The sequence below is a fragment of the Falco cherrug genome, chromosome 7 (genome assembly GCF_023634085.1).
Source record: "Falco cherrug isolate bFalChe1 chromosome 7, bFalChe1.pri, whole genome shotgun sequence".
Taxonomy (NCBI): domain Eukaryota; kingdom Metazoa; phylum Chordata; class Aves; order Falconiformes; family Falconidae; genus Falco; species Falco cherrug.
The window spans coordinates 70,102,173-70,118,840 of record NC_073703.1 but is presented as its reverse complement, the minus strand read 5'-3'; the positions used below and the strand labels follow the sequence as shown (position 1 = coordinate 70,118,840).

Below are 16,668 nucleotides of genomic sequence, written 5' to 3'. Positions count from 1 at the left end.
TGTGCTTTCCCTGCACAGTAGGGGAGAGAAGAAATAAAGATGAAGCTGCGCCCACAGGCTCCTGACACGTTAGCAGGGAGATACCAAAGATGATTATGGGCATACTAACCATTCCATGGCTTTATGATTAGTCAACTATTTATGGGGGTTTTGTTTGCTTTTTTTTGTAGGCAGCCAAGTAGTGATAGTGTTGCTCAGACTCCTGAACTGCTGCGACGTTACCCTCTAGAAGACCACGTGGACTTTCCCCTACCACCTGATGTTGTGTTCTTCTGCCAGCCAGAAGGATGCCTGAGCGTGCGGCAAAAACGCATGAGCTTCCGTGATGACACTTCCTTTGTCTTCACGCTCACAGACAAGGATACAGGTGTCATTCGCTATGGAATCTGTGTCAACTTCTACCGTTCCTTCCAGAAGCGAGTACCCAAGGAGAAGGGAGAAGGCACGGGGGGCCATCGAGCTCGGGAGGGACAGAAATCCACCAAATCTGGGGACGCATCTGCACCCCAAGAGGAAGTGGGTACTGAGAGTTCTGAGAGTGGTTCTTCCCTGCAGGCTCCAAGTACAGAGTCTACTCCAGACGTGAATCGATCACCGCGCAGTAAGCGCCTGGCCAAAGGCAGCCATCGCTCTCGGAACAGCACTCTGACTTCTCTGTGCATCCTTAGTCATTATCCCTTCTTTTCCACCTTTCGTGAGTGTCTGTACACCCTCAAGAGACTTGTGGACTGCTGTAGTGAGAGATTGTTGGGCAAGAAGTTGGGGATTCCTCGTGGGGTGCAGAGGTATGTTGAAGGGGAAGAAAGAACTTTTTCCTCCCGCTGTTTGTGTCCAGGGCTGCAATTGTCTGCATGGCAAATTGTAGCTACAGGTGTGGCTGCAGAAGCTGCCAGATACTGGCGGTTGACCTTTTTGATGTTTTAACCCAGGATCACAGTGGGAAAAGGAAAGTTTTGTGATGATTGACTTAAAACTTCTCTGTCTGATTCTGTAACCTGGTAAGATTTTAATTTTTGATATGCCTAAGGAGGCACTATCCTGCTAACAACTGACTGAGCATCATCTTTTCTGAAGCTGAGCACTGATGCTGTTATTGCTGCTTTGGCCTATAAGCTCCATGGCAGTGTATGTCAGGACTGATTCTCTAGAAAACTAGAAACAGCCAAGAAGCAACGTAGAGAATTTCACCATTTCCCTCTTGCCCCAAATGGAAAGTGTGCCTAATGAGCTTATGGAACAGTCTGAACTTCAGCGTGGGAGAGAAAAGACTAGAGAATCAGGAATGGCTGAAAGAGATCAAAGTACAATATTTGAAGGGGAGAGGGAGGAGAGGTAGAAAACAAAGGAGTTGTCTAGGAAGCATATGGGAATGGGGGTTGGTAACAGCAAATTAACAGGAACTTGGTGTATTTTTAATGTGACGTAGTAATCTTGCATATCTGCTATTAAAATGTTGGGTATGGAACAAAAGCTGTTGCACTGTAGGGTAGAGAAGGAACAGTGTCTTTATGTGTATCAGTCATGGATTTTTATCTGTGCTGTTGTGCCTGACACCTACATTCCAGGATATTTTCCTTTCCAATATGCTAACTGAAAAGAGAAAATATAAAAGGAATTTCTGGAGGAGGAGATTGTCTCAATAGTAAGAGGGATGGGGCTGTGAGATGGCTCATAATGTGATTTAAGTAGCCTGGTACATTCCAAATTAAACTTGTCAAAAGCAAAAAATGACAGGACATCTATCATTTTTATCTTTATGACCTCTTCGCATTTTTTGCAAAAAAGGGGGGGGAGAAATCTGTCCTGTTCACAGAGCGGTAGCCTACTTCTTGGGTTACTGCCCTGGAACAGTTCTAGGTGAGTCTCCTGGGCTTATAACTGACTCTCTTGCGTTAGCAGATTTATCACCTGAATCCACTGACTGCTGGGGAAAAAAAATTATTCTGTCATAACAAAACTTCTTTTTTTTTTTTCCCTCCCCATGGAAGTGCGTATTAAGGGAGCTTATTTTGTCACTTGGTTTAGTCTGATAATTACTGAAGCAGAAAAAGAGCTAAATTTAATTATTTTCCTCAACTCTGAGAGCTCATCTGATTTTGGAAAGAGGTGCTAAAATATTCCAGTGTTTGAAGGGTGTGTGGTATTTGAAAAGTTTGCTCTTTTTGGACATAATTCTTAAAGAGCAGAGCTGAGTGACAGATGAGGAGGGCAGGAGAAGGAATACTGAGCATACGTCTCCGTGGGTTTGAATTACCATGTGGTTTGCAAGTCGTGACCTGAAAAAGTGGAACGGTTTTGAAGTGGTGGCAGAATAAAGGTGAAACTGAATTCTTAAAGCTTGCAGAAGGATGAGCATGCCTGTTAACAACCTAATGTCTTGTGCATTACAAGTGGCTGAAGGAAGAGTGGAGGATGAGAAGCATTGCAGTTCCTGAGAGGTGTATCACTTGCTCGGCATGATCTCAAATTGCCCTTCTTTTGACCCCTCCAAACTTCTCTAATTTTTCTTCCTTTCTGAAGCCTCCAGTGTGTCCTTTTTCCTTTTTGAACTGTAAGGTAGAGCCTCTAATGGGAACCCATGCCATTCTAAGGGATCTGTTGGAGTAACTGAAGATATTTATCAGGCTGAAGTTTGTTGTTGAATGGCTACAACACGTTTGCAGCCTTCACTGTGCTACAACATTAAGGGGCTAAGGCTCTCTAGACAGCTTTCAGAAATTCATATTGTCAGCTGAAATGCATCCCCTTCTGCTATTGGTTATTCAGCTCTTAAGAATGACATAATGAAATTTAGGGTAGGATAAAAGAAGAGTATTTTATTATGCCAAAACATCTGGGAGATCTTGGTGTGGCATATTTTTCTTGTCTTGGGTTTAGTTCCTATTCTTGCAAATGTTTGTAGGACTGCTGGAAGCAGCATCCTGCAGTCAGTCTGCCGCAATTCTGGGTGAGATGTGAGAGTATCCTCTGTGTGTGCTGCATTTCAGGCACCAGGGTGATGAGAGATCTTTAGAGGTCTGGACCTGACTGAACCCTTTAAATAAATGAAGGAATTCTTAGGCGGGAGTGACATACTTGTGTTGATTTAAAAAGGTGGTGAGGGGCTGGAGCATCTCCCCGGGGAGGAAGGGCTGAGCGGGCGGGGGCTGTTCAGCCTGGAGAGGAGCAGCTGAGAGGGGATGTCACCCATGGCTGCAGGTATCCCAGGGCGGGTGCCCAGGGGACGGGGCCAGGCTCTTCCCAGCGGTGCCCAGCGGCGGGACGAGGGGCACCGGGCACAAACCGCCACACGGCCGGTTCCCTCTGAGCAGGAGGGAGAACGTGTGTCCCTGGCGGGTGGCGGGGCGCTGGGCCGGGCTGCCCAGAGCGGCTGGGGAGGCTCCTTCTGCGGGGCCATGGTGCAGCTGCGGGGAGAGCCTGCGGGGGGGGATGGGGCTGGGGGCTCAGGGGGCACTGCCCGCCTGCGCTGCTCCAGGATTCCTGCCAGTGGCATACTTGTGTTAATTCCTGCCGCAGGAAGATTTATACTTCCCCACAGTGGTTGTTCCAGCAAGTTAAATCCCTACCCTCCATTCATCTGTGTAACCAAGTGATTGTTAGCTGCATCTTTTAATTCACGGTGGGTCTGCCTTTTCCCTGGAAGACCCTTGTGGAAGGGCTGTCAAGTGAAGCTGTTGGAGTATTAATCTTGTTCTCCCTGTACAGGGATACAATGTGGCGGATTTTCACAGGCTCCCTCCTGGTGGAAGAAAAGTCTAGTGCATTGCTACATGACTTGCGGGAGATTGAAGCCTGGATATACCGGTTGCTCCGCTCGCCAATGCCTGTCGCTGGTCAGAAGCGGGTGGATGTGGAAGTCTTGCCACATGAATTGCAGCCAGCTTTGACCTTTGCTCTTCCTGATCCATCCCGCTTCACCTTGGTGGATTTCCCTTTACATCTGCCTTTGGAGTTGTTGGGAGTGGATGCCTGCCTGCAGGTGCTGACCTGCATCCTTCTGGAGCACAAGGTAAGAAGGGAGGAGGTGATCTTTGGTAGGTATGTAGGAAGTGCTCTTCTCTTCAGATGGAGTGTGTAGAACAGGCTGGGTGTGTAGAACAGCTGTCTCCTGCACTGCCTGGAATCAGTTTGCAGGGGGGCAAGGGATAGCTCTTTCTGACATTGTTGTTTTGAAAAGTTTTGCTCTCCCTCAAAAAAGCACCTGAAGCTTGTTTTCAGACAGATTAATAGAGGGTCACCCAGTTCACAGCTATCGAATCAGAGGCCTTCTGGCTGTGAGCTTTGCATGTCCCTGGGAGGCGGGGGAGCATTAGAAGTGAATGGGCTGCAGTGCTAATGTGAGTTTCTTTGGTTCCAGGTTGTATTGCAGTCCCGAGATTATAATGCACTCTCAATGTCTGTGATGGCCTTTGTGGCTATGATCTACCCGTTAGAGTACATGTTCCCAGTGATCCCTCTGCTTCCCACCTGCATGGCCTCTGCAGAACAGGTACGTATTTTTCCTTTATTGCTCTTTTACAAAGGCTGTTTCTGTGATGTCTGAAACTTATATAGGAGTAGCCCTTGTTTCCTTCCCCACTGTTTTCGCAGGGATTGTAGCAAAGTCTGCCTTGCAAAGAACGTTCTTTGTGCGCCATAACTATTTAAATCAGAGGTAGCACCACTTATTTAGGATATCTTCAAAGCATGCTTAGTGAATAGTATGACTCTAAGCAGTAGTTCACAAGCAATGGACTGAAAGACCATAGATCCACAATATTATGACGAGTATTTACCCCCCACCCTCCCCCCAGCTGAGTATTAAGGTCTTTGGGGAGAGTCCAGCGTAATATTTAAGGATGCTTGCAGGTTCTTGATTCAGGGGTTGGGATCTGTTGCCTGCAATGTATTCTTCTCAGAAATATGAACTGTTGAGTTACTTCAGCTGGGACCCTGGCTTTTGCCAGTAGTCGGCTCTCAGCAGGAGCTCATTGTTTTGCTTGGAAAGGTAGAATTCAGGCCAGCTTACTGCTTCAGTGCTCTCTTGCAACTGATGCTGCAGGTTTGTTCTCATAGCACCCTTGGAGGTGACCAACTGTTCTAGATTTAAAGAATAAATTAAAGCCACTGGTCTCAAGCTGCTACATGCCTTATTGATGTAAGCTTTTCCCTCTGCTGATTCCCTTATCAGAAACAACCTGAATTTTTCCTTAGGTTTTCCATGTACATTTGAAAAAATGTGTCAATTCCTTCTGCTTCCTGGAGATGTTGTTTTGAAACCAAAATACCATTACAAGGGTAAGGGTAAAGCCCTTTGCATGGGTAGAGCCATATTTACAATGGCACAGACTCAGTTTGAGCTGAGGGTGTATTCAGCTGTGCTCACTGCATCTCTAGTTAGGCTTGGTCCATGACAGATTGACAGATGTGGCAAGCTGTTAGATTAGCTAAGTTTTTTTTCCCAAGAGCCATGCAGTCATATAAATTACATCCCAGGGTAGGGGAAGGCACAGGACGTGGAAATTCATTGTCTTCCAGATGAAAATTGAAGGTCTCTGAGTAGGAGCTTTTATTCTGCCTTTTTTTTTTTTTCCCCCCTAAATGTTTCTATTGTATGAAATTAATTAATTATCAGTGCCTTGTGTGGTGTCTCCTCAGCTATAAACATCCTGTAGTTAATAAATAAATAATTGGGAAGGACGTGGTGATATCAAATGCAGATCTTGTCCTTACTGAAGTCTCTCTTTCTCTCAGTTGCTTCTAGCCCCTACACCTTATATCATTGGTGTTCCAGCAAGTTTCTTCCTTTATAAACTGGATTTTAAAATGCCTGACGATGTATGGCTGATTGACCTGGATACCAATAGGGTAAGTGGTGTCCATAAGGACTTGCGGCTTTGTTTCCAGGGAACTGTGTGCTTTCAGCGGTGTACCCGCTGAGAATTTAGGATTCCGTTCCTAGCTGTGTCTCAAGGTCCTCATTTCTTTTGCTGGCAAGGCATTGTTTTTCAGTTAATTCATGTGACTGTATCATTAGAAGATAAACCCTCAAAAAAATAATAAAGCTGTCTTCTTGAGTTGCCTGCAATGTATTCTTCTCAGAAATATGAACTGTTGAGTTACTTCAGCTGGGACCCTGGCTTTTGCCAGTAGTCGGCTCTCAGCAGGAGCTCATTGTTTTGCTTGGAAAGGTAGAATTCAGGCCGGCTTACTGCTTCAGTGCTCTCTTGCAGAGAGACCCTGTCTCTTATAGCCCAACCTAAGAAACCCAGTCTGCTAAGAGCATTCCAGCACCATGGTTTGTCATGATTCAGATGGTACTATGTATCCCACTTTCTGCTGCGGCATAGGCAGGGCTAATTCAAGGGAAATGTGTATATCTTCTTCTCCTTGATGGAAATTCCGAAGGATGAGCGTGGGTTCACTCAAACTTCTCTTTTGTGTGGTAAATGATAAGTCCATAGTTTGTGATATTGTGAACAATAACAACCATGAAGAAGTGAAAATCAAAGTGTTGATGCAGGTGTCTGTGTGTGGGGGTTGTATTGTGGGGTTTTTTTAAATTAATTATTATACTTTATGGCTTTTATTCTTCAGTCTCTGGTGTGGTGGAGATTCTATTTTGAAAATGACTACAGCTGGGGAAATTGTAGTCTGTTGCTGTGCTTAATTCCAGGTGATCGTTCCTACAAATGCAGAATCTTTGCCAGCACTGCCAGAACCAGAAGCTTCAGAGCTGAAAAAACATCTGAAACAGGTAATAAGCACTTTGGGGAAAGGACTCGGGCTCAGTAGAACTTAGCAGATGTAGTCTTGCACAGCTCTTCTGCTGTACTGGACAAGAACGCAAGTCAGCAAATATAAAGCAAAATGTGTTAAAAGCAGGTGTGTATCCTGGCACATCAGATGGATGTGGAAATGTTTCGGACTACTAGATACTCTTGTTCAAAGAAGTGTCCCTTGGTCACTCATGGAGAGGTCTACTTCTCTGAATGTGGAGGTGGGCTAATCAACAGGGCTGGTTAAACAAAGTTGTGGGGGTTTCTTTTGAGGTTGCTGAGCTGTATGACTTTCTAACATTGTCTTCTCCTGACTAAGCTAAATCTGAGACTTTCATCTTGTTTCAGATCTCTCTGTAGTTTCTCCAGAGGACTTTGTTGTCATTTTTGTTACCTGTTTCATCTTTTTCTGTCTCTACTGCTTCCACTTTCATCATTTGTAGGGGAAGCACAGGACTAGGACTTTTCTGTCAACCTGTTTAAGGTGCCTCTTCCATATAGTTGGCCAGGTAGAACGACCCCCATGTTAGAAAGCAACAGCATTTTGAGCTTGAAAAGCAGTATCAGTTCATACAGATATTAAGTGCTAGGTATCCAGTTGCTGCTTTTCTATATTAACGGAGAGAGTTAATTTGGAAAACTGAGTGGTCACTGAGGCTTATAACTGCAGTTAATTTCTTACCCAGGTGAGGGATAATTTGAAATGCTCCTGGACACAACAGATGGTTTCTGTTTTTTACTGTTGTTCGGGGCTAACTGTTTCTGGTTGGTATAGAAAGTTGCAGATTCCTCCTTTACATTTGCCACGTGGGCTTTAAACTGACTTGATCCATCAAGCTATGATCATCTCTGTTTCCCCTCCATTCACAGATCTGTGTGTGAGGTCTCAGTCTCTCCTCTCAGGTCCTGCTAAGCCATTAATCAGCTTGGGTCATCCTGGCTGATCGTGTCAAGCAGGTTTTATCTCTTTATTTCTGTTTTCCTTATGCACGCTGCATGCAGTATCTAAAGGTAAAGTGTGTAACTAATGTGATGAGCTCTGCTCTTTCTCTCTCCTTGTAGACCAGGAGAGCAAGGTGTGTAACCTGTTTGATACCTCAGTACCTGCTGTCAGCACAGATGGAAGCGATGTGTTGCTTGGAGTTTTGTTAGATCCACCTTCCCCCCACTTCTGCCTCACCCCCTTGCAATTTCAGGCACTATTCAGCAAAACTCACTAGGGCAAAATTCGGTATCAGAAGAACAAATTGCAATTTCCTTGAAGACATATTTAAAATTCTGAGAGTGTTCACCCAAATTTGAATTACATCTTTGTGTATTCCTGTAGGCATTGTCATGAAGAGTTGACCATTGGCAAAGGAGAAAGAGTGCCACTGGCTGCTGTACAAAGTAGAGAAGACTAAATTGTGGCCCACTTCACTAAGATTAACACTTCAGTGTGCCTTTGGGTCTTGGTGACAATGAATAAAATTCAGGATATCTGCTTTTAAACTACAGTAGAAAATTCTTAGCTGCAAAAATAAGGCCAGCAGCCTTTCTACTTTCCAGAGTGGCCAGATGTGAATGTTTGGGGGTGGGGCAGTTAGACCTGTCTCCCAAGATGTGCCTATTTTGTGGTCCCTTTTATTTCCTCTCATTTGTGATATTTTGTAGTAATAGATATTTATTTTTTTTTCCTTCCATCTGTTTCTCTGTGGTCATGTGCTCGTCTTGGCTCTGATGGGCTGCTGGTGTTATCATATGATCTTCCATCTTGCCTCCAGTGTCTGGTTAGCATGACTGCAATCACTCAGAAACAGCTGCTCACTCCTGACAAAAAGGTTCTTTATTTTATTCTTTTCCCCTCAATTTTCCATTTTACCCTTTTCCTTTGGAGTTTTGGTTTTTGTTTTGTTTTATATATTTATTTACTTTTGAAATAAAAAGATGAAGACTCAGTGGGCAAGTGGGAGAAGCGAGGAGGATTTAGGCTAGGTCTGGGTGTCCAGGACTGATGTACCACCTGTGCTGCTCCAGTGCATATCCTTGAAGATGTTACAAGGGTTGAAGAGGAGGTAGCTTTATGGAGAGATGAAGACCTCATTCAGATAGGAAGTGGAGGTTTTCATGGATGCAGGCAGGTGGCTGTGTAAAGGTGTCTCCACATTGTCCTGGGATACCACACTCACTGGTTGAATGGCCAAGTTGCAAGGCAAGTTTCAAGGCCTCTAGGTCCTGAGATGTATTCAGATTACACATGGGAATACCTCTGCAATAAATTGTACACAGTGCCATACTTCTAGTGGTCCAGTTTGGACTATCTGTTTTCATGTCATGAATGACCTAGCAGAGAACTTCTGTGCTACCCCTTGGCTGGCTCCAGGACTGTTTCAGCATTGAGGAGATTGCTTTGACAATCCCCATAAAGGAGGGCCTGGAAGTATTTGTTGACTCAGCACAGGAGATGGTTTAAGATGAACTAATGGAGCATGCACAATTGTTGCAATTGCCTAGAGGGCAGGGTAGCTCTTATCTCTCTCTTCTTCCTTGAATCACTTTTCTTGCTGAATGTGTGCATAATATTGTCCTTCACTAGGCACTGGCCAGCATGAGTCTGAATACTCAGCCCATTCTTAATCTAGAGAAGTTCCACGAGGGGCAGGAAGTGTCACTGCTGCTGGGAAGACCGCAGAATGATTTGCAGTCTACTCCCTCCACAGAATTCAACCCTCTGATCTATGGAAATGACGTGGACTCTGTGGATGTGGCTACCAGGTGAGGCTGAACAGGAGAGTAGCGTTGAGTCTTTGTAAAGGTTGCGCTTGGAGGCAGCACAGACACTTCTGGGGGTCCTGTGGTGGAAGCAGCATCTTCCAGGTTCCACTTTACATCACGGGGAAAAAAAGAGCAGAAATTACAGTGTTTATCTCAGATTTATTAACAGCATGAACATAACTGTATATCTTGAGGGGGTGTTTTGTTTCTTGTATTTTCCTATAGAATATTCACCTGGTGTCAGTCTGATATTGTATCCTCAGCTTAAATCACAAGCCTTGAACTAAAAAAAAAAAAAAGCTGGAGACTTAGTTGTCACTTCAGCTAGCAGATATGAGAACGATGTCCCTCATTGAGTGGGTCTTAGTGTTGGGATGGTGAATTAAAACAAAGTGATTTCTTGGGTTTGGGGTTTGTTTGGGTTTTTCCTTTTTTTTTCAAGATAACTGTTTTCTAAGAAGACTTAGATTTTCATACTGGGTTACCATTCTTCAGAGGTTTGAAACACTGCCTACTGCATATGTTTCAAAGGCTCTCTGTTTTGTTCTGTGTTTTTATCTAATACATTGTCCTCTGTTTCTTTTTAGGGTTGCCATGGTGAGATTCTTCAACTCGCCCAATGTTTTGCAAGGTTTCCAGATGCATACTCGCACTCTTCGTCTCTTCCCACGACCAGTGGTGGCCTTCCAGGCAAATTCTTTTCTTGCCTCTAGGCCGAAGCAAACACCTTTTGCAGATAAGCTTTCCAGGACACAGGCAGTAGAGTACTTTGGAGAATGGTCACTCAACCCTACTAACTATGCTTTCCAAAGAATTCATAACAGTACGTTTTGGTCTTGCCTTTCCTGGACTTGGATGTCATGGCAGAACTTAAAAAGCAAAGAGATTCTAGGGAAGGATTTTGTTTTACACCATGTTATTCCTGCTGGGGTGGGAAAACCAGTTCAAGGAACAATTTTTTCATTTTTATGTATATCTTCATGTGCTTCTTCCAAGTTAGCCCTGTTATTAGCAGCTCACTCCTCCAGTTAATTTTATCTCTTGTCTTGTTTGGTTACAGAGAAGTCTTGTAGGCTTTTTAAGAGTAGAGATTGTCCCTTTCTTTGTGCAGGACTTCGTAGGAGATAGCCTCACTGTGAATGAAGCCTTTGATGATAAACGAGATCAATTAACTCTCTCTTTTTTTTTGTGCAGACATGTTTGACCCAGCACTGATTGGTGACAAACCAAAGTGGTATGCTCACCAGCTGCAGCCCATCCACTATCGTGTCTATGACAGTAATTCACAGCTGGCTGAAGCGCTGAATGTTCCAGCAGAGAAAGAAACAGATTCTGATCCCACTGATGACAGGTTAGTGGGAACCATGACCCTAGGCATGTGATGGTCACTTCAGATGGCTGGGCCTCTCCTCCTAGTTCTCATTTGCAGCCTTCCCTGTAGCCTGCTAGGCCGCTGTATCATTTCTTCTGTCTGGGCAGAATACTGACACACAAGTGAATTGTTGTCTTACTGCTTTGTCATCACAGCAGCTTCTTAACCCCTTGCTAGTGTCTTCTCAAGCCTTCATTTAATGTGATGCTCCACTTGTATTTTCTGGTTTTCTTTTGCTATTTGTATGCCACTTGACATTTGGTGTTTCCTCCCACCCTAATGCTTTTCTCTTCCATGCTGTTCTTTCTCTAGTTGTTTCTATTACAGTACTACAAGTACACCCACCTATCTTACCACTCCTTCAAATCTCTACTCAGTGTGCATGTAGTTATGCGAAGCTTGTTAGCACTACCCACTGCCTGAGACCTTGTGTGTTCGGTAAAATAAGAGTAAACTTTTTTGTTGTAGTAGTTTTGGCCATATTTCCCAGTTTTGCATCTCGTTTTATTGTCCTTCATTGTCTGCTAGCCTGTGAGATCTTTCAGGCTTGGACTTGCACATCTATGTTCTACACAGCACCAGTGGTCCTGACAGAGTGAGTGGAATTTATCGTTAATATAAAAAGGGAATGCCTTTACTTGTGATTTCCAGTTCCCTTGAAGTCACCCTACTCACACACTGAGAATTAATACCACTCCCTGCTCACTTACGCTTGACCTCGTTGATTTTGCTGAGAGCCTTTAAATGTCTTCCCATATTGTCTCTTCATGTACCACAGAGTTATTTCATTTGCTCTGACCTTTCAGAAGTTGGCTTCTGACTCTTGCCAGAAATTTGTGGCAAAAATCATGAGATTTTTGAAAGACCCATGCAGACAGTGCTGATTCACATCTTTGAAGCATCAGGCCCCGCTGTTGCTGTTACGCTGTTATGCTGCCACTCATCTCTCTCTCTCACCTGTTGTGGCAGTGGCAGTGACAGTGTCGACTATGATGACTCGAGTTCTTCCTACTCCTCCCTCGGGGACTTTGTCAGTGAGATGATGAAATGTGACATTAATGGCGATACCCCAAGTGAGTAACTTTTGAGCTTTACTTTTGTGAGGTCCACACAGGTTCCTCTTCCCCATTCATCCGCACGGTAGGAAAAATGCCTCCCCTAAGTCTCCCTGAATCAGAGCAAAGTATTGTTCCATTGTAGTCTTGCTCTGAGGTAAAAGTGCATTCTGTGCTCCTTCTTCAATACCCAGGGGTAGACTGAAAAAAGACATTTCTCCTGCTTATAAAGGACACTGGAAGGAGGAGGAACAGAAATAGGTGCTGCTGAACAAAACTGGCTCACTAGATCTGGAAACAACCTGGAAACAACTAGCTGCTGCTAGTAGATACTGTGCAATATGGGCGGCAGAGTACAAGCTTTCCCCTGCCCCCGTACATCTCATGTGGACTTTAACGGGTCACTCTGTCCTAGTGGAGACAGGAAAATGCATTCTCTGTGGCTTATATGGAGGCTGCAGCAGTGGCTTCTCTCGTGAGAGTGGGAAATTCTCACTTTCTTCAGTAAACTAAATCTAGGAGTGCCAACACATTTCCAGTGTCCCAAGGGTAAGAGTAATAATCATAAGGTGCAACAAAAGGAAATCTGCTTGGTCATAAGGAAAAGATCTTCATGGTTAGTGTAGTCAAACAGGTTCCCAGCATCACAGTAGAATGTCAAGCCTGGGAGACTTTCAGAAGTCAGTGGGACAACGCCCTGAGCAACCTGCTTTAACTTTGAAGTTACCCCTGCTCTGAGCAGGGAGTTGGAATAGGTGACCTCTGAAAGCCCTTTACAACCTAGATTTTTATGCAGGTTTATTCTCCTGAGCAGTCTTCATCTGCTAAGGGATCTTTAGTTAGGTGGGCAGAAGGCTGAGGAAGGCAGTGTTCTTTAATGCAAAATGATGTGTTCGCAGATGTTGACCCCCTGACTCACGCAGCCCTTGGTGATGCTAGTGAAGTGGAGTTTGATGATTTTCAAGAATATTCAGGGGATCTGGATGAACAGGCCATGGACAGTGAAAACTCCCAAGAAAACAACCAGCCTCGTTCAAGTTCCAGTACTACAGCCAGTAGCAGCCCCAGCACTGTCATCCATGGAGTGAATCATGTGTGTACTGAGATGAGTTCAGCCCCAAGATCAGCGTATTAGGATATAAAGAATGGGAGAATGCACGTGGTTCTTTCTGAGAAGGGCAAAAGCTAATAGGCCTGCGAAACCATGCACAGATTAAATGGTCCCACAGCTCACCTCTCTATGTGACTCTGGGGTCATTCCCTTCAAAATTGCATGCTCTTTTTGGACTTTCTGAGCAAGGTGGAGTTTACTCTTACCCTTTTATGCTGCGATAGAGCATTTCTGTACGTAAGAACTCCCATGCATTGGAAAATGCAACATTAACTTAGAGCAGCAGTCCAGGCTGTGACTGCAGGAATTGCTTTTACAGTCTGGAAAGACTCAGTGCATTATAGGAACAGGGAGTAGGGTGGGGAAACTCATTAATCTGTGGTCATTTAAGAAGAAAGGGAGTTGCCTGTGTAACCACAAAACAGGGTAATGGAGAACCGTTATCCTGAGCTAACACTCACTAGTAAGATATGTTTTACAGGGGAGTAAGTCCCTAGAGCAATGCACAAATACTGCAGCCTGTATAAAATCCTAGGTTAAAGCCATGGATTGGGGGGATGGGGGGTGGGGTGGGGGTGGGGGGGGCAGTAACAAACAGCGAGGACCCTGCAGACTTCCCAGTTTGAAATAATTGTTTTTGTCCTGCCCTTCAGTTGTATGTAACGCAAATTAGCGAACAGATCAATGATTTGACTGGTCCACAGGAGTCAGCAGATACAGCAGAAATTGAAGAGAAGTTGGTTGCTGGATTTTCAAACCACCTCCCTTCCTTGCCACTGCAACCAAGCTTTCCCAAGATAAGCTTGGATCGCGGTGAGAGCGATGGTGCAGCTGGCAGCACGAGCTCCTCGGAAGGGGTGCTGAGGAAGCGGGAGTATGACAATCCATACTTTGAACCACAGTATGGTTTTCCTACGGAAGATGAAGATGATGAGCAGGAAGAGAGCTACACCCCAAGATTTAACCAGAATCTCAATGGAAGCAGGCGAGTCCTCCTTGTCTCCTGCCCTTCTGTACAGCACTGTTGGGGTTTCCGTCTGCTCCGTGTAGTTTTAACGCTCGTTCGTTCCAACGCCTTTTGCACCTGAAATGTGTTGTTGGTCACTCCATTTAATACTGAAATTCTGTAAACTCTTCTGGTTTGAGTAAAGGCACTTGCTCATTTCCCTCAGTTCCTTGCTTTTATGTAAGCAGTGGGAGCTAACAGAATTACCAGTTCTTCCTAGAAACATTCTAGTTTATCAGCTACTGAATTCTGGAAACCTTTGAGTGATTTTTTTTTTAATATAATTTTATTTTTTTTCTGTTGGTGAAGCTTTATCTTTTGGGAGGAAAGATGCTATAGTGATGGATGACATAGGGTTTTCTTGTTACTCTTCTCAAAGCAGAACCCTTTCATCCCCAAATCCACCCATGCCCTTTTGCAGACAAGTTTTCAGCGCACCCTAAAATGTAATAAAAGCCTGAATGCAAAGATACTTCAATTCTCTCGGTTTTTCTTTTACTTTTTTTCTCTTTCTCACAAGGTAAGGGTAGTGTGGTGAAAGCTGATGAAGAATGAGACTAGCATCGATCTCCCACAGTCATACAATGTGTTGATTTGGGGAGGAAAGAGGGAAGGCTAATAACAGTTGTACTTAATTTCTTTAAAGGTCTCAGAAGTTACTCCGTCCAAACAGTTTAAAACTGGCCAATGATTCTGATGCAGATTCAGATTCCAGGGCCAGCTCCCCAAACTCTACTGTCTCCAACAACAGCAGTGAAGGTTTTGGGGGCATCATGTCTTTTGCAAGTATGTACTAATGTGTTCATTCAGCTGGTTTTATTTATTGTATTAGAGTTCACAGAGAGATGGAATAGAGGGATGGCTAGTAGGAGAATGACTTGGTTGTCAAATTGTTACTGGCTCTCCAGAAGTCATGTTGGGAGCCACAGGACCTGTTTAACTTACACTGCTGATAACTACCATTTTATGTATTTTTCCGTAAGAAGGACTTTGATTATGTGGTTAGGCCCTGGAGTTATATGGCACTTTAGGGCACAAATAGAAATTCTTTCTGATTTAAGCAAAAAAATTATGCAAGTTCATGAAGTTGATAACAAATCTTACCAGTAGTATGCCTTCCATGCTACCATGTTGTGTGTTTAGGTGCTAAATTTGATTTCTTGACTGTGCTCATCTACTTTCAATTATATTTTACTAATAAAATCCACAGGTGTGGAAAACTAATCTAGAGTTTTCTAATGAGTGAAAGTTGTCCAGTTGAGTCTCGCCCTATAGCAGGGAGCAATGCAAGAAGTTTGCAGCGGTGGGGAAAGTATATTGGATGTTTCTGGTAAAAAGATTGTTACTAAAATAAGGCTGCAAGAAAAGAACCAAAGCAAACTGAAATAGTACGCTGACATTTTAAATTAACATCTTGAAGTGTTAGCTCATTGGTTTACATGAGATGCTTTCAGGCTGTCTGCAGGCTTAACCAGATGACGATGCATTATTGTGTGCTTAAGGTCTGTCTGTACTAGGAGGAACTTTCATTTTCTCTTAATAAATGGAAAGCTTCTATTGTAAAGCATACTCCTGTGGCAGATTTACAGTGTTTTACAAGGCACAGTGCACAATCCCCACTTCAGAATTACATGTTTTGGACATCTTCCATCATTCTGTTTTCTCATGTGGCCTCTGCCATTCATTTGCTTCTGAAAAAAAGAGGATCAAACTAGAAGACACAGCTGACGAGGCTGCCTGTGTAAGTGCAGGCAGACAGGTGGATGATGCTGTTACATTTAAGTCTCAAAAGATGCAACAGCGATGATTGTAACATAAAAGCTGAGAATTACATTTTTGTACAATTTAGAATAATCTGATTACAGGTGTGGTTACAGTGTATATGATACAGTGTTATGCTTGTGAGACTTTTGGGTAATGAGCTTTAATCATTAAGGTTCTGGAATAAGAAGGTGAATTACAGGAACTTTAGGGAGTTTGGGTGTGTGCAGTGAGCATTAGGCGTTTAATTGTTATCTTCTTCCGTCACAGGCAGCCTGTACAGAAACCACAGCACAAGTTTCAGTCTGTCCAACTTAGCCCTACCAACCAAAGTTGGGAGAGACAAGAGTACTCCCTTTCCCAGCCTGAAAGGTAACCATTTTTCCCTTTGTTCTCTACAGCCTTTACAGTTCTTGTGACCTGGCAGCCTGAGGTACTTAGCCCCACCAGGAGTCCTGGTGGGCGATGCATTTTGGTAGTTTGGGTAGTACCTGTCTCTCGAGTGAATTGTCTTGGTATTTCTCAGACTTCTTCCCAACAACTGGGCTGTGTTGGGATGGGAGGCTGGCTGGTCTAGCCTGTGTTAACAGATACACTGTGAATGTTGGTCTTGGTTTGTGTTTCATTTTGGTTTATTTTAAAGTATTTAAGTACTTAGTGTAAAGAATGGGAACCAAGAGGTAGGTCCTGCTTTTGTTGTACTGCCGCTATCTTCATGATTAGCCTCAGGTAACCTGTAAGAGCAATGATGTTGCATTTGTAAGTGACGATAATGCCAGCCTCCCGTGGACACTGCAGTTTACGTGGGTTTTGAAAGTGTTTATAGTCTTTTCAGTTCACTGAATAGAAAC

The 16,668-nt window shown here is 44.0% G+C and overlaps 1 protein-coding gene across 28 annotated transcripts in view; it reads left to right on the top strand.

The window, feature by feature from the left end:
- MADD (MAP kinase activating death domain) overlaps positions 1-16,668 on the top strand; it is a 76,917-nt gene that overhangs the window by 16,386 nt on the left and 43,863 nt on the right. For 13 of the 28 annotated variants that reach the window (XM_055716964.1, XM_055716959.1, XM_055716953.1 and 10 more), the window contains exons 3-16: positions 171-785; positions 3,706-4,009; positions 4,358-4,489; positions 5,734-5,847; positions 6,656-6,736; positions 8,522-8,578; positions 9,334-9,512; positions 10,100-10,335; positions 10,707-10,863; positions 11,851-11,957; positions 12,839-13,032; positions 13,704-14,035; positions 14,703-14,842; positions 16,088-16,189. In XM_055716964.1, coding sequence (XP_055572939.1) covers positions 171-785; positions 3,706-4,009; positions 4,358-4,489; positions 5,734-5,847; positions 6,656-6,736; positions 8,522-8,578; positions 9,334-9,512; positions 10,100-10,335; positions 10,707-10,863; positions 11,851-11,957; positions 12,839-13,032; positions 13,704-14,035; positions 14,703-14,842; positions 16,088-16,189 — 2,750 coding nt within the window. The remainder of the gene's footprint in view (positions 1-170; positions 786-3,705; positions 4,010-4,357; positions 4,490-5,733; positions 5,848-6,655; positions 6,737-8,521; positions 8,579-9,333; positions 9,513-10,099; positions 10,336-10,706; positions 10,864-11,850; positions 11,958-12,838; positions 13,033-13,703; positions 14,036-14,702; positions 14,843-16,087; positions 16,190-16,668) is intronic. The other 15 variants (XM_055716968.1, XM_055716966.1, XM_055716963.1 and 12 more) reach the window with 6 other exon arrangements.